Here is a 26,194-nt window from a genome sequence, read left to right as displayed (position 1 = left end):
CTAGATCACCTTCTTATACCATACACAAGAATAAACTCAAAAGGATTAAAACTTAAATGTTATACTTGGAACCATAAAAATCCTAAGAGAAAACATAGGCAGTAAAATCTTGGGACATTTCTCATAGCAATATTTTTTCTGATATATCTCCTTGGGCAAGGGAAAAAAAGAAAAAATAAACAAATGGAACTACATCAAACTAAAAAGTTTTGCACAGTAAAGGAAACCATCAAAAAAATGAAAAGACAACACACTGAATGGGAGAATATATTCACCAATACATCTGATAAGGACTTAATATCCAAAATTTGTAAGGAACTTATAAACTCAACACTGAAAAAAGATCTAAATAATCCAATTAAGAAATGGGCAAATGACCTGAATAGACACTTCTCCAAAGAAGACATACAGATGGACAGTAGACATATGAAAGGATGATCTTCATTACTAATCATCAGAAAATGCAAATTAAGACCACAAAGAGATAGCACCTCACTCCTGTCAGAATGGCTAACATCAAGAAATCAACAAACAAGTGTTGGGTGAGGATGTGGAGAAAAGGGAACCCTCATGCACTGTTGGTGGGAATGCAGACTGCTACAACCACTCTGGGAAGCAGTACCTCTAAAAATGAAAAATGGGACTGCCTTATGACCAGCAATTCCACCTGTGGGAATATATCCAAAGAAAACTGAAACACTAATTTGAAAGAATATATATACGCACCCCCATGTTTATTGCAACATTATTTACAATAGCCAAGATTTGGAAGCAGCGCAAGTGTCCATCAGTAGATTGGTGGATAAAAAAGCTGTGGTACAGCCTGGCTGGTGTAGCTCAGTGGCTGAACATTGACCTATGAACTAGGAGGTCATGGGCTGAATCTCAGTTGGGACATATGCCTGGGTTGCAGGCTCAAACCCCAGTTGGGAGCATGCAGGAGGCAGCGGATCAATGATTCTCTCTCATTGATGTTTCTCTCTCTCCCTCTCCCTTCCTCTCTGAAATCAATAATATATATAATAATAAAAGCATAATATGCTAATTAGACCACACGACCTTCCAGACGAAGCCAGGGCTGCGAGGGAAGCCCCGGTCCCCGGTGCCAGAGGGAAGCCAATGCCGGCAGCAAGGGGAAGAAAGGCCTACTCTGGCACGAATTTCGTTTATTGGGCCTCTAACATATATATAAAAGAAAAGGAGAAAAAAAGCTGTGGTACATTTACACAATGGAATACTATTTAGCCATAAAAAATGAAGGAAAACTTGCCTTTTGTGACAGCATGGATGGGCCTGGAGAGTATTATGCTAAGTGAAATAAACCAGTCAGAGAAAGACAAGTACCATATATAATTCCATTTATATGTGGAATCTAATTAACAAAATAAACTAGCAAACAAAGTGGAGACAGACTCATGAATACAATCAACTGGCTGGGGTTGGAGTTTGTTAGGGGCTGGGTAAGAAGGATGAAGGAATTAAGCAAAGAAAAAAGAAGAAAGACTCACTCTTTCTGGTGTGGCTCAATTGGTTGGAGTGTCATCGTGTACACCAAAAGGTGGTGGGTTCAATATTCAGTCAGGGCACATACCCAGGTTGTAGTTTGATCCCTGGGGGCAAGTGCAGGAAGCAACTGATGTTTCTTTCTCTCCCCCTCTTCTCTCTAAAATCAATTTTAAAAAAAAAAAAAAAAAAAGCAAACTTTCAATGTGCTTGTACTTTATTTTTTTAAAAAGTAAAGAAAATCCCTAGATGGTTTGGCTCAGTGGATAGAGTGTTGGCCTGCAGACAGAAGAATCCCAGGTTCAATTCTGGTCAAGGGCACATGCCCGGATTGTAGGCTCATTTCCCAGTAGGAGGCGTGCAGGAGGCAGCCAGTCAATGATTCTCTCATTACTGCTACTTCACTGATGTTTCTATCTCTTCCTCTCTGAAGTCAATAAAAATATATTTTAAAAAAATAAAAAGAAAAGAAAGACTAGTGGACTCAGACAACAGTAAGGCAATTGCCAGAGGATAGGGAGGTGGTGGGAGATGGAACAAGGTAAAGTGGGGGATAAATGGCGATAGAAGGAGACTTGACTTATAGGGGTAAATACACAATACAATACATAAGTGATGTATTGTAGAATTGTATACCTGTATAATTTTATTAACCAACTAGAGGCCCAGTGCACGAAATTTGTGCAGGATGGAGGAGGATCCCCTCACCCCAGCCTGCACCCTCCAATCCAGGACCCCTCGGGATGACTGACTGCCGGTTTAGGGCCGATCCCAGGGACCGGGCCTAAACCGGCAGTCAGACATCCCTCTCACAATCCTGGACCGCTGGCTCCTAACCGCTCACCTGCCTGTCTGCTTGATTGCCCCTACCTGCCTGCCCCCCGCTGGCCTGGTCGCCCCTAACTGCCTCTGCCTTCCAGCCTAATTGCCCCCACACCGGCCTGGTTGCCCCCAACTGCCCCCCCTGCCAGCCTGGTTGCCCCACGCAGCCTTCTGCTCAGTCGTTTGGTCGCCCCACATAACCCCCCTGCCTGCCGGGTCGCCCCATGCAGGCTACTGCTCGGTTTTTTGGTCACCCCTCACTAACCCCCCTGCTGGCCATGTTGCCTCATGCAGCCTGCTGCTCGGTCATTTGGTTGTCCCTCACTAACCCCCCTGCCAGCCTGGTTGCCCCACACAGCCTGTTTAGTTGTCCGTTTGGTTGCGATGGTCGCTTAGGCTTTTATGTAGATAGATGTTACCCAGTATATTAAATTTTTTAAAAAGAGTCAGTGGACTGTATGAAATTGAGGGGCTTATAGGGGACAGTTTCAGTGTCTTTCTTCCTGAAAGTAAAAACATGAACTTCCTGGTAGTATTAAATTATGGGACCTCAATATTTTATGTAGAAATTAAGATAGCATATGACTTCCAAAGAAGTCTAGAATCTTGGGGATGTCAACCAAACTTGTATTAGTAATTTATAACTCTTGTCATTTCAACTAAACTCTAAACTGTCATGAAGCTGGAAAAGGAGCTATAGTTTTTGTGGTGTCTGAAGCAGAAAAGACTAGAATTAATAAGCCACACAAAGAGAACTTGACTCTGAGCATGAAAGTACAGAGCCTAAGTGCAGAGAAAGGTGCCAGCACATTATTCTACCCAATCATCTGCACCAAAGCAATTTTTAGTACATCTGTCTTTCCTTAAAAATAATTCTTACATCTTGATAATGGAGAAGGATATAAAGGAGAAATGAAAATGAGCATCACCAAACTAATTGACTTAGGGGTTCCTAATTATCTTTTTCTTAATGGTTGAGGCCCTAAGTCTAGATTACTCTTACTCATGCTGAGCTTTTCATTTGGAGCTCCTTAGGCTCACTAACCCTTGTTGCTTGTGCTTGGTTTCTCTAGAAGTGATCCACGACTTCAGAATGGAGCACTGGCCCCTTCCCGTCTTCTTGTGATCAAGCCACTGGCCGACATTTATGTGGGGATGCCAGTAAACCACCAGAAAACAGACTCTTCAGAGATGGACTCTGATTTGTCACCCAGCTGCAGGCTCAGTGACCTGAGCAGAGGGGGCAGCTTGGAGAGTCGAAGTAGCAGTTCCCGCTCCAGAAGTCTCACTTTGGTGAGTTATGGTTTCCGTTAATGCTTTGATGTACTTTGGCTGGCTGGCTTTGCCCCAACTTCCTTCCCTTTAAGGAAGATCTTATCACATTATTTTGGGTTAACTAGCTTGATATTTTGGAATGCTTGCTTTGTGAAATGGCATTTAATTTTTAATCATCTTAAATTTTGCACAAATATAGAGCATTATCCACAGCAGTGAAGAGAATCTCACTGTAGCTGATAACATGGCTGCTTAGACCCAGGGAATTGACAAACTTAGGCAGGGCCTGATGCTTTTCAGTTCAAAAGACCAGAGAGAAGTAAAGTGGAGGAATAGAAATGGGAGACATCTGTAATACTATCAACAATAAAATATACAGCCTATATAATAAAAGGGTAATATGCAAATAGACTGAATGGCAGAACAACCAATCAAAGCGTCATATGCTAATGATATGCTAAGGCTACTCAACCACTTGCTATGACATGCACTGACCACAAGAGGGCAGACTGTCAACCGGTTGACCAGTCGCTATGATGTGCACTCATCACCAGGGGGCAGACGCTCTGACCAGTAGGTTAGCTTGCTGCTGGGGTCCAGCCAATCGGGACTGAGTGAGGTGGGCTGGACATGCCCTGGAGCCCTCCTGCGGTCCCTCCCCAGCTGGCCAACCTCCCACGTCCTTCCCCAGCCCCAATCCTGCACTGGTGGGGTCCCTTGGCCTGGCCTGCGCCCTCTTGCAATCTGGGCTGAGGGACCCACCCCAGTTCCCAAGTACACGATATTAATAAAATCTATATTATAAAAGACTAATATGCAAATCGACTGAACAGTGGAATGACCGGTTGCTATGATGTGCACTGACTACAAGGGGACAGACGCTCAATGCAGGAGCTGCCCCCTAGTGGTCAGTGCACTCCCACAGGGAAAGCACTGCTCAGCCAGAAGCCGGGCTCACAGCTGGTGAGCAAGCGGCAGTGGCGGGAACCTCTCCCACCTCTGCGGCAGTGCTAAGGATGTCCGACTGATGGTGGGGAGCAGTCCTAAGCTGTCAGTTGGACATCCCCTGAGGGCCCCCGGACTGCAGGAGGGTGCAGGCTGGGCTGAGGGACCCTCCCCAAGTGCACGAATTTCATGCACTGGGCCTCTAGTATATATATATATTTAAAAGAAAAAAGATCTGAAAGAAGAGAAACTCCTCACATGGTAAAAACAAACTCACTTTAAAACAGATTTTTATCTCCTTTACAAAGATAAATGCTTTTGTACCCCTTTCTTTCAAATCCAGATCCTTACATATCATCAACAAGCTTTGGGAACTTTCATAATGAGAGTATTCAGTTTAAAGTTAAGAGATGACCTTTTTGTACTCCCCACTTCTCAGGATATCCATCTTTCAGGATTGAGACCTTTATATTCATAGATGGAAGGACAAGAGGGAATTAACCTTGGATTTTACTTCTAGTGAAAACACGATTTTCCTTCAGATGCTCTGAGCCCTAAAATTAACCCCAATTATGCTGAATATAAGAATGATATATACAGTATACAGGGCAGTTAATAGTGAGATAGAATTTAATGGATTCCTACTTACATATTTAATTAATTTATATTTTTATTGGTTTATTTATTTTAAATCTTTATAGTTGAAAGTATTAGATATGTCCCCCTTTTTTTCCTCCATTGACCACTTCTAGCCCATCCCCGGCTCCCACTCCAGGCCTTGATCACTCTATTGTCTACTATGCCCATGGATTATGTATATATGTATACAAGTTCTTTGGTTGATCTCTTCCCACCCACCCATTCACCCTTACATTTAAGTCTTTTATCCATTTTTAATTTATTCTGGTGTATGGTGTAAGTTGGTGGTCTAGTTTCTTTTTCGTGTGTTTTGTTATTTTTTTTGCATGTTCCTGTTCAATTTTCCCAGCACCATTTATTGAAGAGACTGTCTTTACTCCATCATATGTTCTTGCTTCCTTTGTCAAATATTAATTGAGCATCAGGGCTTAGGTTGATTTCTGGGTTCTCTGTTCTGTTTCATTGATCTATATACCTGTTCTTGTGACAGTACCAGGCTATTTTGATTACAGTAGCTTTGCAGCATAGTTTGATGTCTGATATTGTGATCCCTCCAACTTTGTTCTTCATTCTCAAGATTGCTGAGGCTACTTGGGGTCTTTTTTGGTTCCATATACATTTTTTTTTAAAATATATTTTATTGATTTTTTACAGAGAGGAAAGGAGAGAGAGATAGAGAGTTAGAAACATCGATGGGAGAGAAACATCGATCAGCTGCCTCCTGCACATCTCCTACTGGGGATATGCCCGCAACCCAGGTACAAGCCCCTGACCGGAATCGAACCTGGGACCTTTCAGTCCACAGGCCGACGCTCTATCCACTGAGCCAAACCGGTTTCGGCCATATACATTTTTTGAATATTTGTTCTAGATTTGTGAAATATACCCTTGGTATTTTAATAAGGATTGTGTTGAATCTATAGATTGCTTTGGTTTGTATGGACATTTTAATGATGTTAATTCTACCAATCCATGAACACGATATATACTTTCCATTTGTTTGTATCTTCCACTATTTTCTTTTATAATGTCCTATAGTTTTCTGAGTACAGGTCTTTTACCTCCTTGGTTAAGTTTATTCCTAGGTATCTTTGTTGTTGTTGCAGTGCTAAATTACTTTTTTAGTTTCTCTTTCTGAGAGTTTATTGTACATAAAAATGCCATTGATTTCTGGGTGTTAATTTTATATCCTGCTACCTTGCCAAATTCATTTATTAAATCTAGCAGTCTTTAATGTTTTCTATGTACAGTATCATGTAATCTGCGAATAATGGCAGTTTTACTTCCTCCTTTCCAATTTGGATACCTTTTATTTCTTCTTGTCTGATTGCTGTGACTAAGACTTCTAGTACTATGTCAAAAAAAGAGTGATGAAAGCAGACATCCTTGTCTTGTTCCTGTTCTTTGGGGAAATGGTTTTAGTTTTTGCCCATTGAGTATGACGTTGGCTATAAGTTTGTCATACGTGGCATTTATTATGCTGAGATATGATTCCTCTATTCCCACTTTGTTGAAAATTTTATATAAAAAATGGATGTTGGATTTTGTTGAATGCTTTTTTTGCGACTATTGATATGAGATCATATGATTTTTGTCTTTCAATTTGTTTAAGTAATGTATCACATTTATTGATTTGTGAATTTTGTAACAGCCTTGCATCCCTGGAATAAATCTCACTTGGTCATGGTATATGATCTTTTAATGTATTGCTGAATCTGATTTGTTAATATTTTGTTGAAGATTTCAGTATTTATGTTCATCAGGTATATTGGCCTGTAATTCTCTTTCTTTGTGGTGTCTTTATCTAACTTGGAATTAGGATAATACTGGCCTCAGAAAAAGAGGTTGGAAGAGTTCCTTCTGTTTGAATTTTTTTTTTTGGAATACCAGTAGTTTGAGAAAGAAGTGTTAATTGTTCTTTGAAGGTTTGGTAAAACTCCCCTATGAACCCATCCAAACCAGGGCTTTTGTCTGCTGGGATTTTTTTTTTTTATTATTGCTTCTGTTTCTTCAGTTGTTATTGGCCTATTCAGGTTTTATGATTCTTCCTGATTCAGTTTTGGAAAATTGTATTTTTTTTTTTTTGGAATTTTTCTATTTCATCAACATTGTCCAGCTTATTGGCATATAGTTGTTGATAGTAGTTTCTTGCATAGTAGTTCCTTTTTATTTCTGTGGTGTCAGTTGTACTTCATCACTTTAGTTTCTGATTTTACTTATTTGGGTCCTCTCTCTTTGTTTCTTTTTTTTAAATTTAAATTCTTTATTGTTTAAAGTATTAAATATGTCTCCTTTTCCCCCCATTTCTCCCTAGCTGTTCCCACCCCCCAGCACAGGCCCTCGCCCCCCTATTGTCTGTGTCCATTGGTTATGCTTATATATATGCATACAAGTCCTTTGGCTGATCTCTTACCCTCCTCACCCCACCCACCCCACCCCCGCCTTCCTTCCCATTGATGGTCAGTTCAATGTTTCTATGACTCTGGATCTATTTTTGTTCATCAGTTTATGTTGTTCATTATGTTCCACAAATGAATGAGAGCATATGATATTTATCTTTCTCTAACTGGATTATTTCACTTAGCATAATGCTCTCCAGGTCCATCCATGCTGTTGCAAATGATAAGAATTCTTTCTTTTTTACAGCAGTGTAGCATTCCATTGTGTAGAGGTACCACAGTTTTTCTCTTTGTTTCTTGATAAGTCTTGCTAAAGGTTCATCAATCTTGTTTATCACTTCAATGAACCAGCTCTTGATTTCATTGATTTTTAAAATTATCTTTTAAGCCTCTATGTCATTTATTTCTGCTCTAATTTTTTATTATTTCCTTCCTTCTACTCACTCTGGGCTTTTCATGTTGTTCTCTTTCTAATTCTTTAAGTTGTAGGGTGAAATAGTTTATTGTAAATGTTCCTTGTTTTTTTAAAAAATATTTTTATTGATTTCAGAGAGGAAGGGAGAAGGAGAGAGACAGAGAAACATCAATAATGAGAGAGAATCATTGATTGTCTGCTTCCTGCACATCCCCCTCTGGGGATCAAGCCTACAATCTGGGCATATGCCCTGGTAGAGAAATGAACTATGACCTCCTGATTCATAGGTCAACATTCAACCACTGGGCCACGCCGGCCAGGCAATTTTTCTTGTTTTTTGAGGTGTGGTTACTATGAACTTCCCTCTTAGGACTGCTTTTGCTATGTCCCAGAAATCTTGGGTTGTTGTGTGCTTATTTTCATTTGTTTCCAGGAAATTTTTTATTTTTCTTGATCTCATTGTTAATCCATTCATTGTTTAATAACATGCTATTTAGCCTCCATGTGTTTGAATGTTTTAGAGGGTTTTTACTGTAGTTGATTTCTGATTCCATTTCATTGTGATCTGAGATGTTTAATATGATTTCAGTCTTCTTGAACTTGTAGAGACTTGTCTTATGTTCTAACATGTTGTCTGTCTTTGAGAATGACCCATGTGCAGTTGAGAAGAATGTATATTCTGCAGCTTTGGGGTGAAATGTTCTACAAATATCAATTAAATCCATATAATCAAGTATGTCATTTAGAGTCACTGTTTCCTTGTTAATTTTTTACCTGTTTTTTTGTTAATTTTTTGCCTGTTTTCTTGTTAATTTTTTATCTGGAAGATATACCCAGTGAAGTCAGTGGGGTGTTAAAGTCCCCTACTAATACTGTATTGTTGTCAGTCTCTTCCTTAAAGTCTTTTAGAAGTTTTTGGTGTTTTTTTAAAAAAATATATTTAGGTGCTCCTATATTTGGTGTATATATATTTACCAGGGTTATATCCTCTTCTTGGGTTGATCCCTTCAGTACTATGTAGTGACCTTTGTTGTCCCTTGTGATGGCCTTTATTTTGAAGTCTATTTTGTCAGATACGCGTATTGCTTCGCTAGTTGTTTTTTGTTTGTTTCTATTTGCATGGAAAATTTTTTTCTATCCCTTCACTCTCATCCTCTGTGCATCTTTTTTTCTGAGGTGGTCTCTTGTAGATAGCATATAGTTGGGTCATGTTTTTGTATCCATTCAGCTACACTATTTCTTTTGATTGGAGCATTTAATCCATTTACAGTTAAAGTTATTATTGGTAGGTACTTATTTATTGCCATTATAATTCTGTATACCTATGTTTCTCTCTATTTCTTCTTCTAACTACAGCAATCCCTTTAGCATTTCTTGCAGTGCTGGTTTGATGGTGATAAACTCCTTAACTTTTTTTTGTCTGGGAAGCTCTTTATTTCACCATCTATTTTGAATGATTGCCTTGCTGAGTATAGTAATCATGGTTTCAGATCCTTGCATTTCATTACCTTGAATACTTCATGCTGTTCCCTTCTGGCCTGTAGAGTTTCTGATGACAGCCTTATAGAAGCTCCTTTTTAGGTAACAAATTGCTTTTTCTTGCTGCCTTTAAGATTATTTCTTTGCCTTTAATTTTTGGCATTTTAATTATGATGTGTCTGAGTGTGGATCTGTTTGGGTTTTTCATGATTGGCACTCTCTATACCCCCTGGACTTCTGTAATTTTTTTCCTTCACCAGGTAAGGGAAATTTTCTGCCATTATTTCTTCAAACATGTTCTCTATCCTTTGCTCACTTTCTTCTCCTTTTGGCACCTTTGTTATACGAATATTGTTACATTTCATGTTGGCCCACAGCTCCCTTAAGCTGTCCTCCCATTTTTAAATTGTTTTCTCTTTTTGGTTCTCTGATTGAGTGATTTTTTTTCTTATGTGTCTTCTAATTCACTGCTCTGGTCCTCAGCTTCCCCTAAATTTACTGTGTATGCCTTCCAATTTGTTCTTTACTAGTGCTATGTCATTATTTCCGACCGGTCTTTTTTCATAGTTACTATATCTTTACTCTGCCTTATAGCAAAGGTCTACAGATAAATTGTCCTCTGTGGCCTGAGGGAATTACTCAGCACAGGAAACTGTGGTGGCTGCTCTGTAAGGTCCAATCCCAAAGCCCCCAACCCTGGACTCTCCTCACATAGCTCCAGTCCTCTCTGCCCTTCCTTTGCCAGCTCCCACAGTTAGTGGCTGCACATGAAATTTTGTGTGTTGGCCTTTAAGAGGGTGCCTGCATTTCCAGCCATCTCTCACTGGTAGACAGCACCCCTGCTGCTTTTCACCGCCAGATGTTTTGTGGGCACCTTTCTCAGTTCTGATGCTCTGGCTGGAGAGCTCCGCTTGGGGTTCAGACCTCAGAGTTCTCAGTGGGACCCTACCCCCCCCACCACCACCAGCTGAGATATCCCTCCAGAACTTCAGCTGCTGTCTGTGGGAGCTCGGCCAGCTCTTTTGCGCCTGCACACTTCTTACCGGTCTCTATGTGGTTTCCATTTTTTGTCCTTGTTTTCAGGGTTCTTTTCAGCTAGTCTCCAGTTGATTTTTTCAGGGTGGTTTCTGTATATTTTACTTGTATTTCCAGTTTGGTCGATGTAGCTTCTACTTACTCTGCCGCCATTTTGAATCTCCTTTTTTTTTTTAATTATGGTAGTATGTAATAAACATTATTTGATTCACTGAAAGAAAAATATATTACAAATTACTCTCTGAAAATATCAGAACCTACAAATCCTTAAGAATGGGGAATTTGGGGTTAATTTTTTAATTAAAAAATATGAAGAATACATTAAAAGATGTATTAAAAGAATATGTAGGAAAGAAATATAAATTAATACTCTGGTAATTGGAGTATATTCTTTAAAGCGTAGTTAGGAAGCACTCCTACTCTCATATAGAGCACAGTGGTCTAAAGGATTATTTTGTATGTGTGGTACTGGAATAAAATTGAGAATGATCATCAGATGACTGTGGTTTCTAAAGGAATGGGTGCAGTGCATTAGGAGACAGGGTATTTGGATTATTTTTTTGCCTTTAACATTCATTTTCATATGTGCTGGCCTCTTGATAGAGAATTGAAATAATACCTGCCTTCTGTCTTCTCCTAGAAGAGAATGTGATCCCAAGTATGTCCAGTGTTTTGGACTTGGGGAAGGAAAGTTGCTACGTTGTATCTCCATTCTAATCTTATCTGGACGGCTGGGGGCTGAGGGGACTGGGGGTCTCTAGAGGCAGGTGCATAGAGTGGCCGGCCTGCCCCCAGCAGGGCTGAGGGGACTGGGCGCCGCCATCCTATGGCTGTGGGCGCCGCCATTTTTGAGGGCATAGCAGTCAATTAGCATATTCCCTCCTTATTGGCTGTGGGTGCCACAATCTTTGAGGGCATAGCAGTCAATTAGCATATTCCCTCCTCATTGGCTGTGGGCGCCACCATCTTTGAGGGTGTGGCAGTCAGTTAGCATATTCCCTCCTCATTGGCTGTGGGCGCCACCATCTTTGAGGGTGTGGCAGTCAGTTAGCATATTCCCTCCTTATTGGCTGTGGGCGCCGCCATCTTTGAGGGCATGGCAGTCAATTAGCATATTCCCTCCTTATTGGTTGTGGACGCCGCCATCTTTGAGGGCGGGACAGTCAATTAGCATATTCCCTCTTTATTAGATAGGATGGCAACTAAAGTTTTCCAACTAACTGTAGAACATTTGACTTTCATAAAGCACTCTCTTAGCATCTAGGTGCCCTGAATCAGTGAACTATCTACACTGGTACAGATTCTTAAACTTAAAAAAAATTTTTTCTTACTGTATTTTTTGGGAGTCTAAGTTTGGAGAGGAACTATATGATTTTATTTTAAATCACAGGGTCTTTTTATGACATCTCTTTAGAGTGAGACCCAGCCATAACAGTTTCTCAATTTTCTGTCCTTTAATTTTTGACCCCATAAAAGATTAGTAACAATGTTTTTAGGCCTCAGTGTACCTGTTGAAGGGCTCTTTAAGTAAAAGATAACCTAGTTCCAACTGCAAGTATTTCTTTTAAGCAAAAGTTGTTTTTAAAAGAAGATAAAAGACAATGCCTGATATTACATGAGAGTATCCAAAAGTTTTTAAAAACTTGTAATGTTGCCTGCAATATCACAGATCTTTATTTGTTAGGAACTTTTCTCCTGAGCCAATGCCAGTTGAAAATTAAAGTAGCTGCTTAAATAGAGTTGTCATGGCTATCCACACAGGGAAGTGTGTGAAGGCACTCAAGAGGCTAGTTGTGTTTGTGTATGTATTTTTTCCTTCTTATAAGGAATTCTTTCTCTGAACCTTTTCTAATGAAAGTTTTAATTAGAAGGAGAACAAATTGGCCAAATTCTGAAATACTTGACTTAGAGGATACCTTTTGAATGTGTTTTTTCCTTTGAAATTTAAGAAGCTTTCATATAATACAAGGTGGCATGTGTTTGCAAAGTTGGTAGTGTGGTTCTAGAACCTGCTACCTCAAGAGGTGATTCAGAATCAAAATAAGAGATTCAAAAAGGATTCGGAGACCTTCATAATGATAGCCCTTTAAGGTGACAAAGGAAGCTTTGCTATGTTCTTAACCTCTTAAGGCCAGTATCTCAAACACTTGTGTATCTCATAAACACCCTGGATGCCACTGCCAGGGACAGAATGCTGTCTCCTTCCAGTGTTCTTTTTCTTCTTCTTTACTCTCCTGTGTTCATAGCAGCATTATTTGCATTAGCCAAGATCTGGAAATAGCCCAAGTGCCCATCAGTGGCTGAATGGATAAAAAAGCTGTGATACAGTGACACCATGGAACACTTCCAGTGTTCTTCGGCTCATATTCTGAATGTAGACGTGAATGAAGTCTGCTCTTCCCTGCATGCACCTGGAGCTTCCTCTAGAAAAGAATATGCTTTCGCTAGTTGAAGAGTGGGATGCTCTTACTGTCCATAGTTCTTAAGAAATTAAGTAATATAGGTGCTTCTTTGGGATGGATTGAAAACATCCCAAAATCTCAAGCATACCTCCTGTTCATTTTTATCTCTAACTTGGGCAAAAACAATGACCCAAATTCATTATTGAGCTTTTGGAGATTTAATATTCAGTGAACTGTCACGTAACCCTCCTTCTCACTTAGCTGACAAATGTTGTGGCCCAAAAGTTGCATAATGAGTCTGTGATAAGACAGCAGTTGTCAGCTCCCGACTAATCCCTTCCTTCTGCAGAGCCTTCGATGTCTTTTGACCACATCCTTAGTCATGGGATAAGAAGGCAAAGCTGGCAGGGGTAATGCTGTCTTCATGGTCAGGTTGGACTGGAGTCTGAGGAGCACACTAGCATCTGACACTCTTGTTGCTAGATGATCTCGAGGAGAGAAAACAGAACAGGCCTGGGAAGGAGAACCAGAACTGGTCAGTAGTAACCCCATCTTCCTTTCAGTTCTGTCTCCTTACCCAGATTGAACCAAAAACTTGCTGGTCAAAACAGCCATTTTAAGACAGAGCTTAAATCGCTTTTATTAAAGTTCAGTATTTAGAAAATGCTTACTACATATAAGAACTAATAGATCATGGAATAAAAGTCAGTTTTAATCTTTCCAGGAACTCACAAGATAGCCAGGGGAAGCTCTAGGACAGTGTGACCCAAGCTTAGGTGGGCTCTGGTGGAGGTACGGTGCCACGCACTATGGCAGCTCCATCTCAATCAAGATCTCTCTATAATATTGCCAGTTTAAGGCAGCCATGGGGCTCAACTGTAATCCTTCAAAGCCATTATTCTTAGATCTATAATCAAAACTGTACACATATCTCATCCCTTGCTGGTTTGTTTGTGTCTCTTTCCGGCCAGAAGTACAGGTTTAAGTTAGCCATAGTGAAAAATTACAACAATGACTAGTTAGAAAGAACCATAATTAAACCCTATCCTGGAACTGTGGGAAATGCCACATGCACTCAGGGTCTTTCTCATGAGGTTGCTGGAGTAAGTAGAGCATTTAAAGTTGTGTCAGGAACTACAAAGAGACTGACTTTTATTTTCTTCATTCGGCCCTATTTTGCTTCAGCTGCAGGACATTCTCTCATCAGCTTAGCCTTGCTCAAGTGTCAGGGAGATCATTTTGGGGTCTGTAGGAAGAAAATGTGAATATCAAATCACACTCCTCCAGAACAAATGCCCAAGGTTGCCTGCCTAGGAGACTACTGGTTAAGAGATCTTGGTTCATCTCAAGAACTATTTTCAGCCATCATAATCATTCTTTTTTTTTTTAAAGTTTTTTTTAAAATATATTTTTATTGATTTCAGAGAGGAAGGGAGAGGGCGAGAGAGGTAGAAACATCAATGATGAGAGAGAATTATTGATTGGCTGCCTCCTGCACACCCCCCACTGGGGATCAAGCCCGCAACCTGGGCATATGCCCTGACCGGGAATCAAACCAGTGACCTCTTGGTTCTTAGGTCGACCCTCTACCGCTGAGCTACACCCGGCTGGGCCATTCTTATGATTTATTTATTCTTTTGGAATGGAGATGAGTCTGCTGGTTCTTATCTTCTCCTTCACAAGGAGCTGCCACAATTGTCTTAGTCTGCAGTAAAACCAAATTTCTCGTTTAAAAGAAAAGCAAAACAAAAGGAAAAGTTTAAGAACTACAGTTAGTAGTTTTTTAAGGTAAGAGTTAGTTTAGTATGAGTATTTTAAGCCTTCTCAACTTTTTTTGTTTAAACAAACAAGGGTTTTCTCTCTACCATTTCCAAAAAAAATGAACACTCCTATCCCAAATCTTTACTCCAATCTTGTTGACTTTTCTAATTATTAGTAACATTCACTGGAAAGCTTTGTTATCCAACTTGTCAGGATATTCCTCTCAAAGCGCCAGTGGGAAATGGACATTTTCCGTCGTCTGTGCAGGTTGCATAGGCACCAGCGGGAGTAGGACTCTGTTTCCTCACCGAGCCTTGGACAGCATGCATACATTTCCTTTGGTAGGTTTAGCATTTTTATTTTTCTAGTTTAAACATAGTAGAAATTACTTCTTCAAAACATACATATTCGGTAGAAATGTATGCACTTTTTCCCTTAAAGACTTGTAGCCATTACCTGAAGTCAGCATGGCAAGCAGAATGTGTAACATATGGTTTCCTATATAATTCTTTTAGCATTTGGAGATTTGTAGCCTTAAAGGGCTTCCTTTTACTCCACATTGATGCGTTAAAAACACCATTTATAGAAAGGAAAGTTTAAAAAAATTTCTGCTGTCAGCCTGCTACCTTCCAAATAATAGGGACAAACTTAGGGTTTCTTCAATGCAACCCTTCCCAAGAAAGCTATTGTTTTTGTTTATCCTCATTTTCTATCCACTTAGTTCTTTGGGAACTAAGTTAACAAATCCTACTTCCGAAAGCACAACAGTCAGGCAGGGACCACCACTGCTAGGGCTCCAGCTTTCTTTCCTCCTCCACATGGACCACTAGGCCATGACCTTGAATAAATATATATATATATATTTTATAATATAATAAAGAGCTAATATGCAAATAGTCATCACGCCCTCACTCTGTCTCAGCTCAGAGACTCAACACGGGGGAGAGAGGAATGGGGACCAGCCAGGCTGCGGCCCGGGAGAGGGGCAAGCTGCCCACCCTGTGGTCCCAGACGCCAGCGGCTGCGCCTATGCCTGCAGCCCAGGAGAGGGACAAACCGCCCGCACCACGGTCCTGGGCACCAGCAGCTGCACCTGCGGCCCAGGAGAGGGACAGCCGCACACCCCACAGTCCCCACGGTCCCGGGGGCCAGCAGCTGTGCCTACGGCCCAGGAGAGGGACAAGCCCCCTCCCCGCAGTCCCGGGTGCCAGCACCTGCAGCCTAGGAGAGGGACAAGCCATCTGCCCCGCAGTCCCAGGTGAAGCCAGCCTAGGTCCTGGGTGCCTGCGACCAACAGGAGGAGGGAATTCTGGGTCCTGGGTACGGGGCGAGGCAGAGGTGGTTAGGGGAAATCAGGCCAGCAGGAGAGCAGTTAGGGGTGATCAGGCCAGTAGGGGAGCAGTTAGGGGCAATCAGGCAGGCAGGCAGGCAAGCAGCTAGGAGCCAATGGTCCCAGATTGCGAGAGGCAGTAGGATATCCCCCGAGGGGTCTCGGATTGGAAGGTGCAGGCTGGGCTGAGGGCCCACGCCCCCCGCCCCGTGCATGAAGTTCGTGCACCGGACCTCTAGTATATATATAACAGTGACCTAGACAGTTGTTGTTAGAGTGTCAACCTGAAGACCGAAAGGTCGCAGGGTTCAATTCCCGGTCAAGGGCACATGCCTCGGTTGCAGTTTGATATCAGGCCCTGGTCAGGGCAGGTGCATGCAGGAGGTAACCAGTTGATGTGTCTCTCACATCAGTGTTTCTCTCTTGCTCTCATTCTCTCTCTCCTTCTCTCTTTCCCTCCTTCCTTCTGCCTCAACCCCCCTCTTCTCTCCCTTCCACTCTCTCTGAAAATCAATGAAAAAATATCCTCTGGGCCCTAACCAGTTTGGCTCAGTGGCTAGATCATCGGCCTGCGGACTGAAGGATACCAGGTTTGATTCTGGTCAAGAGCATGTACCTCTATTGCAGGCTCGCTCACATGCAGGAGGCAACCAATCGATGTGTCTCTATCACATAGATGTTTTTCTCTGTGTCTCTCCCTCTCCCTTCCACTCTGTCTAAAAATCAATGGAAAAATATCCTTGGGTGAGGATTAACAACAACAAAAACACTTCAAATTGTGAAGATTACAGGCCCTGGAAGTTAGATGCATGGGTAGGAGGGCATGTGAGTGTCTGTGGATCACAGCAGGTGAAGCATTGCTCTGTACCAGGTGGAGCAGCTCTTAGTCACCTTTGCTTCCACCATAGTTTTTGCTGTTGTATCAAAGTTCATGAGCACAGTATAGAGTCTAATAGTTTCCTAAGGTTTATGAAATGCATCAGTCTTCCATGAATACTTCTACCATCTCCCACTCACCATAAGCAACGACTTTTAATTCACACCTGTTTCTTTGTAATTTACCTTCATTTCTCCTCATTTTTGACATTTGACTATATATCCTTTAAGTATCCTTTAAGTATGTGTGTTCATATTTTAAATGTATACATTTAAATTAAATCATCAAAACAACTCTTTTTTCTGTGTGCATTACTTTCACTAAACATTGTATTCTTGAATTTGTAAAAACCAGCTAATAACTATCACAGTCAGTACTTATTGAGAAAAGACTACATATAAAAGTAATCATAATAACTATACAGGTAAAAAGCAAAATAATAATAACTTGTACATGTTATCTATGCAAAATATATATGCATGTGGACAAGGACTTGAAGGAACAATGAAACATGAAAATTATTTTTTTGGGGGGGAAAACATTATATTCTTTTGGAAACACCATTTTAAATGGCTATATAATATTCCATCTGTGAATGTGCCATGATCTACTTAATCATAATACCTTATTATTGGACATTTTAGTTGATTCTTGTTTTGCTTGTTTTCTTGCTACTATAAATACTAATAGAATTAATATATCTGTGTGTGTGCTTGTGTGTGTATTGCTGCAGGTAAATTGACTTGTAGATATATGCTTTCTCGTAGCTTTAAATGTTTTTCTATGGTTCATAATTGTTTCAGTTTTATTTACTGTCTTCATGTTCTCTGTAGCCCTCTGGCCTCCTCTGAACTAGACTAGTTATTCACTGCATGGCTGACATCCTGGGGATACCGCCGTTGTCCAGTGATTCCCTCTCATTCTCCTGTTTCCTGGCTCCTTTATTTTTTCCTTGGTTTCCTCCTTTGTCTAGGGGAACAACCTTACTCCTTACCCCCTTGAAGTAGCTTCTTGACAAAGGCAGATGTGGGAGATCCATTGTTTAGACCCAGCATTTCTTAAAAACATCTTCATTCAAACCTAAATTTGGTTAGGCATAAAATTTTAGTTCTGAATTCATTTGGAATTTTTAAAAATTCTAAGTCATTTTTTTATTTTTCAATTACAGTTGATATATATTAGTTTCAGGTGTGTACCCCAGTGATTAGACATTTATAACTTACTAAGTGATCGTCTTGATAAATTTCTACCCATCTGACACCATATAGTTATTACAATATTATACTGTACTTTACATCCCTGTGACTATTCTGTAACTAGCGATTTGTACTGGTTAATCCTTTCACATTTTTCACCCATCCTCACAGCCCCCCTCCCATCTGGCAACTGTCAAAATGTTCTCTGTATCTATGAGTCTGTTACTGGTCTGCTTGTTCATTTATTTTTTAGACTCAGTTGTTGGTAGATATATATTTATTAACATTTTATTGTTCATATTTTTATCATTTTTGGTTTTTTTAGAAGGCCCTTTATAACATTTTATTCAATACTAGTTTGATGTGATGAACTCCTTCAGCTTTTCTTGTCTGGGAAGCTCTTTATTTCTCCTCCAATTTTAAATTAGAGTCTTGTTGAGTAAAGTAGCCTTGGTTATGTCCTTGCTGTTCATCACTTTGAATATTTCTTGCCAATCCCTTCTGGCCTGCAAAGTTTCTGCTGAGAAATTATCTGACAGTCTTATGAGAGTTCCCTTGTAGATAACTGCTTTTCTCTTACTACTTTTAAGATTCTCTCTTTGTCATTAACCTTTTGCATTTTAATTATGATGTGTCTTGGTGTGAAACTTTCTGGTTTCATCTTGTTTGGGACTCTGTGCTTCTTGGATTTGTATATCTATTTCCTTCACCAAGTTAGGGAAGTTTTACAAATAGGTTTTCAATTTCTTGTTTTTCAAATAGGTTTTCAATTTCTTGTTTCCTCTCTTCTCTGTCCAGTATCCCCATGATGAGAAGGTTGGTACACTTGAAGTTGTCCCAGAGGCTCCTTACACTATGCTCTTTTTTTTTTTTATTGTTTGCTGTTCTGATTGAATGTTTTCTGCTTCAAAATCGTTTATTTGATCCTTTGCTTCATCTACTCTACTGACTCCCTGTAATGTATTCTACATTTCAGTTATTGTACTTTTCATTTCTGACTGGTTTATTTTTATGTTTTCTATCTCTATTCTTAGTTTTCTATATCTTTTTATTTTGTTTTCTTTCCTAAATCTTTGATGAAGTTCTCACTAAGTTCTTCTACTCTTCCCCTCAGTTCATTGAGCGTCCTTATAATCAGTGTTTTGAACTTTACATCTTGTAGATTGTTTGTCTCCATTTCGTTTAGTTCTTTTTCTGGCATTTTGTTCTGTTCTTTCATTTGGGACATGTCTCCTCATTTTGGCAGCCTTCCTGTGTTTGTTTCTATGTGTTAGGTAGAGTTACGACATCTCCGGGTAGCAGAGTGGCCTAATGTAGTAGGTGTCCTGTAGGATCCAGTGGCACAACCTCCCTGTTTGCCCAAACTGGGTACTCCAGGTGAGCACCCCTATCTGTAGGCTATTTAAACCCTCCTGTTGTAGTTCAGCCTTGATTGCTGTTGGCAATCAACTGGAGGGATTTATCCCCAGGTCAATTGGCTGCAAAGACTGGCTGTGACCATCAACCACTATGGAGGATCAACTGTGCAGGGGCTCAACCAAAGAGCAGGATTTACTTCAGCAGGACTCTGGTGCCCGCTGAGTCCACCTCTTGAGTGTGCCACTTATGGAGGTGGTTGGATGGTGACACTTGGACTCAGTCCGAAGCTGTCCACTGGGTGTGCTGGCTCTGGCGCCTCCCAGGAGATACAAGCCAGGGTCAGCTACCACCTGTGTTCTGCCCAGGGTCACTGAACATGAGCTACAAAGCAGTCTGCAGGTGGCTGTTACTTGTGTTGGGCTTGGAGGTGCCCAGGAGGGGCCAAGCTGCAAACCAAGGTGGGCTGCCACTTCATGAGAGGTACAGAGCACACTGAGACCAGATGCTGCTTATTTGAGAGATTTTAGGAAAGTCTGAAGCGTGAGCACAACAATCTATTTGTATGGGGAAAAAACCACTGGAAACAACTTGGGTGGGCCCACAAGTTGGGTGGTGGCAGGGTTTCAGGGAATCACAAGGGCAGGACAGAGATGGCCAGGTTGATGGAATCTCAGATATGGTGCCACCTGCCAAGACTGTGAGGGAAGGGTTCCGAAAAGGAACAGTGGCCTCTGCCAGCACTTCTGTCTGGGAGAAAGCTTCCCCTTCAGCTCTCACTCTGATGCCAGACACTTCAGTCCCTCCCTGTAAGTCTATTTCCAGCTGCTGCCCCAGTGAGGAAGCTCAGAGAGAGTGAGTTCAAGTAAGTCTGTGTGTGGGCCCTTTAAGAGGAACTCCTAGGGCCCTGGCTGGGTAGCTCAATTGGTTAGAGCATCTTCCCCCAAGGTTATAGGTTTGATCACCCGTCAGGGCACATATAAGATCAACCAATGAATGCATAAATAGTGGAACAACAAATCAATGTTTCTCCCTCTCTCCCTCCCTCCCTTCCTCCCTCTTTCTCCTCCTCTCACTCTAAAAATCCATCAATAAAGAAAGAAAAATTTAAAAAAAAGAGACACTACTCGTACTCTAGCACCACTCCCTCTCGCTCAGCCTCACTTTCTGCTGGTTTTTACAGCCAGCAGTTATGGGGACTTCTCTACCTGGCACTGGAACCATGGACTGGAGGGGGCTGGTGTGGGGCTGGGACCTCTGGCTCCTCAGTGGGAACTTCACCAGCCAAGATATCCTTCCCCATTTTTATCCATCACACATGGGTGTGTGACCAGCCCATTCCACATTCCGCCCCTCCTACCAGCCTCAGTGTGGCTTCTTCTTTATATCCTTAGTTGTAGAATTTTGTTTGGCTATATTTCAGGCAGTTCTGAATGATGGTTCTGTAGTTTAGTTGTAATTTTGATTTGGTTGTGGGAGGATGTGAGTACCACATTTACCTACACTGCCATCTTGTCCGGAAGCTCCATAGATCATTCAGAATTTTGAAGGAATGACAACATTGTCTTCTGGTTTCCAGTATTGCTGCTGAGAAGTCTGGTGCTGTTTTGATTCCTGATCTCTTATTATGTGGCCTCTTTTTTCACTGAGAAGCTTTTAGGATCTTTTCTTAGTCTTCGGTGTAGTGAAATGTCACAATAGTATTCTATGTTATTCTTGTTCTTTAGGTTATTCTGATGGCCCCTTTTGATCCTTCTGTTTGGGAATATTTTCTTGTATTATTTTACTTATTTATTTTGATAATTCTTTCCCCTCTGTTTTTTTTCTGATTTCTTTTTCTGGAACTTCCATTACTCAGATGTTGGCCCTCTTTCTCACACTTATTCTCTAGTTATCTTTTCTTCTCTATTTAAAAAGATTATTTTTTCTTTTGTTGTACTTTGCCAGTGTCTCTACTTTATTTTCTAGGCTTTTATTTAGTTTTTGACTTCTGCTGTCATAATTTTAATTTCTAAGAACTCTTTTGTTTTCTACTTTTTAATAGCCACTGCTATTTAATAACATTATATTTTTATCTCTCTGAAGATATTAATGATCATCATTTTGAAATTTTCATCATTCTGCATAGTTTGTTTCTTATAATTTGCTTTATTTTTTTGTTTTGTTTTGATATTGTCTCTCATGTTAGAGGTTTTTCTCAGCTGCTTGCAAATATTTAAGAGTAGAATGTTAAGAACCTGACTAAAAATTCCCTTCTAGGTTTTGTTGACTGGTCTGCACTGTAGAGCAATCTACCTGAGCTATTTCATTGAGGACCTGTGGTCTTAGCGTCTTTTGGCCCTTGCATCATTCAAATCTCCAGAGAAGACTCTTCTAATCTTTTGTGTAGAGTATTAATTTGGCTTAATTTACTCCCCATTTTCAATACAGTCCTTCATTGTCAACTCTGCTTCATGTTTCCCCCTTCAAATCCCTCTTTTATCTTCTTTAAGAAAAAATATCTCGTTTTCTACCTGGGTAACATAATTGCTTCTCTTTCAGCCTTTTAACCTATTCTGCTCTTGACAATGCCATCTTTGCCACACTTCCAGAACCGCTCAGCACCCCGAGTGCCTGGGCTTCAGAGGAGCCCTCCAGGCTGAGGGAAGCCCTCAAGCACTCAGCAGGTTGAATATTGGCTTTCCCTGCTGCTGACTAAAATTTATCTTTCTGAGTCATTACATCTGACCTGCTACCTAACTTCCCAAATGGTGTTGCTGTCACATCTTTTCCTATTATTTTTGTCTTTGTGATTTGTGCTTTCTTAAAGAAATAAATCCCATTATTGTTTTTGTAAGGTTTTTAGAGGAAGACATACATATGTGAGTTCATCATCTTTAACCAGAGATTACCCACATTGCTATTAGGGAAAAGCAAGTGTGTCTGAAAGCAGTAAGTGCAAACAGCGTTCCCAAGGAGGCAATGGAGAAGAATTGTTTCCTCGTCATTAATTCGCTAGGAACCACAGGACTAGAGCTAATCATAGGGTCTAAGATCTTTTATCTCTGTACCTTTTTGGCAGCCTTCTTTTTCATGTAGGTAAAAGGGTGAGGGACATAGAGGCACAGGTTTGTCAGTGAGCTCATCTGAATGTCAGACTCTTCCCACGTGGGAAATGTTACTAGTAAAGTGCTGTGAATCCTTACCCTGGGCTCTGTTTTGATTTAGACTTGGTCCTGGTTTTGTCCCTCACTGAAACCACTGTTTGTTTCCTCTTGCATTCCCAACCCCCACACCTATTCTATAGGATGATGAGAGCCTGAAGTACCTCACACATGAGGAAAAGGATGTCATCCTGTTTTTTGAAGAGACTATTGATTCCCTGGAGGACGACTTTGAGGAGCAAGTCCTGTGTGACAGTGGGGTACACTGCCAGCCCTCACAGTCTCTGGAAGGGAGCACCCCCAGCCACTTGGAACCAGAAGATGTCATTGACCTCGTGCAGCCAGTGTGTGCAGCCAGTGAACCCGAGCGCCCCCCGGATGTGACTGAAGCAGCAGGTGAGGCGTGAAGCGCCAGTCCCCAGACCCTGGCTTGCTTTGTTAGTGTTTTGCACGACACAGGCACTGCTTTCTGTGTCTGCCCGTGTGGAGCCTTTGGGACTTACCAGATTTTTGTAGGTTAGAAGCATCATCTTCATAGTTTGTCCAGCTAAGTAGATGTTTTCTTAGCATATTAGGATGACAACACATGAAGGGGAATTCCAAAAGGGCTAGAGTTAAGGATGAAACTCATTGTCATACAGATAAACTTTATATATATATAAAGAAAATTGAAAATGGCTTCCAGGTAATAATTCATTATAGAAAGAAAACATAGGAGGTACTTGTATTTTAGCCCTTGAAGTTTGATCTCAATTTTTGTGCAAGATTATATCCCTACAGCTGTAGCATGGTTGCCAAGGGGGAGGTATTTAAACTGAAAAGTCAGCTGGTTCAGGAAAATAGGAAATGATCAGAAGAAAAATTCAGTTCACCATCCTCTTTGTACCTTTCCTAACTCAGGGTGGTATCGAAAGGGTCCTGTGATAGAACCAGAGGCACAAGGAGAAAATTTTCTTCCATTTTCCTTCCTAATTGGAAAAAAATATTAGAAATAAATGTGGTCAAGGGGATAAGGATTAGTAACGAGGAAAAAGAAGAGAAAATAATTTTGCTTGGCTACCTACAAAATACTGACATTTGTCATGAGCCTGTATAAATATTTTTTCCTTTATTTGTAAGCAGGGCTGTGTGTTACACAAAATTTTACATACTACGGCAGTGATGGCGAACCTTTTCAGCTCGGCGTGTCAGCATTTTGAAAAACCCTAACTTAACTCTGGTGCCGTGTCACATATAGACATTTTTTGATATTTGCAACCACAGTAAAACAAAGATTTATATTTTTGATATTTATTTTATATATTTAAATGCCATTTAACAAAGAAAAATCAACCCAAAAAAATGAGTTCGCGTGTCACCTCTGACACGGTGTCATAGGTTCACCATCACTGTGCTACGGTTATAGATTCCAGAGATGGAGATTAGTTTGCAGCCATCTCTTCAGAGAGGAGACCTAATGTGAATTCCCCATTCTTATCACACTTCTTTGAAGTATAGTTTCTAAAATATATTTGAACCAGCTGTTCCTTTAAAAATGTCAGATCATAGGTTGGCACCAAGGAAAACACATTTTGAAAGGAAGCCACCTTGCCCATCAATTCCCTAACATGACATTTTCATAACAGTTTTAAGTGCCTCCCCTTTGGCAGGCATTGTGTGGGACTGTGCAGTACAAAGGTAAATAAGGCGGCCTACAGTTTTGCAGCTGGAGACGGTGTATAAACCCAAGTCCAGAGAAGTATTAGGTGATCTGTGATCAATGTATGTTCAGGATCTAGTCAAGGCTCCAAGACTCGCATATTAAGCTCTACCTGGGGCTGTCGGGACACATTCCTATTTCATGGAGGAAAGCGATGGAGTTGTTGATGTGCCACATCACCTCCCAGCCTCCATTTCCCCTTTGTAAAAATCCCTGCTAAGGCAAGTTACTGCTTCTTCCTATGAATGCCTCTGGCGGATGGGTCCTCAGGAGCTTGCTTTTACGGTATACTTCCCAGGTACTGACCATTTCTGCCTGGCAGTCTTTCACCATCACTGGCTCATTCTTCTCATCCTGTGGTTATGAGAACCATGTATTCTGTTCTCTCTTGTTAGTCCAGAGGACAGGGATAGAGTTCAGTTTACAGAAGGTACTGTTGAAGTTGGTATTATATCCCTTTGAGACCCTTTGTGTTTCAGGGGGAGATGTAATGTGTTTATTTTTAGATAAAGTTGCATAAACTTATGAGGATTCTGCCTACTTCTCAGGGGCTGGACCTGCTGGAAAAGAAGACATTCCTGTCCTGGAATGCGGGGCACAGGATGTGGAGGCTTCTCCCCAGCCAGGGTGCACCGTTCCAGAGGTCCTTCCTCGGCCACCCTCCCTGCCTGTCCCCACAGCGCCGGCCCACCCCAGGAAAGAGCAGCTCTCTTCTTCTCCTCCTGCAGAGCACCCCAAACTGCCCCGTTCAGTTCCTACTCCACTTGTTATCGCCCAGAAGATTTCTGAGAAGTTGGCAGGAAATGAAGCACTTTCACCCACCTCCCCCTCCAAGGAGGGCAGGCCTGGGGAATGGAGGACACTGACTTTCGTGGCCCCTCGCAATGGAGACCACTTGTTGTGGCACAGACATACGGCACAGCCTGCGCCCAAGATCCACCGCTTCCCGAGCAACATCAGTGTGACCAACAGCGCCGGGAAGGAGTTCAACAAGACCATCTCCAAGGCCGCGGTCAACGTGCAGGAGCGGAAAGCCCGGGTCCTGGCCAACATTAATGGAGTCTCTTTCTTCTCCACGGGAGACACGGAAGATCGGGCCCAAAAGGGTGATCTCGCTGAGCGGAGGAGAAGCGTCTCTCCAGAGCAGGGGACGTGTGGCCAGAGCAAGCCAGGCCCCGTCCAGGAAGCTGTGTCCACGCAGGCAGGAGGGCAGACCAGCAGTCAGCAGTCCAGAGGCGTGCAGACAGAGCAGACCCCGCCCTTGGAGAATGGCTTCCAGAGCATCCATGATGTCCTAAGGAGCGAGCCCGGTCCCTTTTTCTCTACTGGGAAAACTGTCACTTTCCGTCCGGACCCGGCTCTTACCAATAAACTTGCACGCCAGAACGCCAGCAAGAGCTTGTATGAGCACCGGCAGCCGGACTGCAGCCAGGATGCTAGGAAGCGATCAGGTTCGCTGCCCAGGGCTGTGGGGTTCAGACCCCAAGGCATCACCGTCCAGTTTGCTGGTCGAGGCTCCACTGAGGAAGCTCGCCGGGAGGCCCTGCGGAAGCTCGGCCTGCTGAAAGAGAACTTGTGATGGAGCATGAGAGGGGTCTGGAGGATGTGCATGGCCAGGTTTGTTTGGCCCAAAATGACTGTGCGTCGTAAAGAGCAATCACAACAGTCCCAACAGCTGTGCCCTGCTGCGGACTAGCGCTGACGGGTACCAGGACTCAGCAGTCCAGGCTGGGTGCCTGCCCCTCCCATTCCACCTTTGAGCTGGGATTTCCTTCTGTAAACAAGGGTCAGCACCAGAGCTTCTTTTTTCTAAGAACTCAGATAATAACCTTGAAGAACTATAGGTTTCTATGATTTGTAACTGCCATCTATTTTGTAGATTCAGGAGAAGGGGGATTGGGTCCAATTTGCTTTTCTT

At 41.7% G+C, this 26,194-nt stretch overlaps 1 protein-coding gene across 1 annotated transcript; it reads left to right on the top strand.

Moving 5' to 3' along the window:
• Positions 1-3,402: 3,402 nt before the first annotated feature.
• Positions 3,403-25,855, top strand: PROSER2 (proline and serine rich 2; the record flags this gene model as incomplete). The annotated part of the gene is made up of 3 exons (XM_081105581.1): positions 3,403-3,618; positions 22,721-22,973; positions 24,825-25,855. Exons 1-3 carry the CDS (start codon positions 3,481-3,483, stop codon positions 25,853-25,855), a joined length of 1,422 nt encoding a protein of 473 aa, XP_080961707.1. The 5' UTR covers positions 3,403-3,480.
• Between the last annotated feature and the right edge of the window lie 339 nt (positions 25,856-26,194).

Source organism: Myotis nattereri (assembly GCF_964212035.1).
Source record: "Myotis nattereri genome assembly, chromosome: 1".
Lineage (NCBI taxonomy): Eukaryota > Metazoa > Chordata > Mammalia > Chiroptera > Vespertilionidae > Myotis > Myotis nattereri.
The sequence above is the reverse complement of the archived record's forward strand: the minus strand, read 5'-3'. Positions and strand labels throughout refer to the sequence as shown.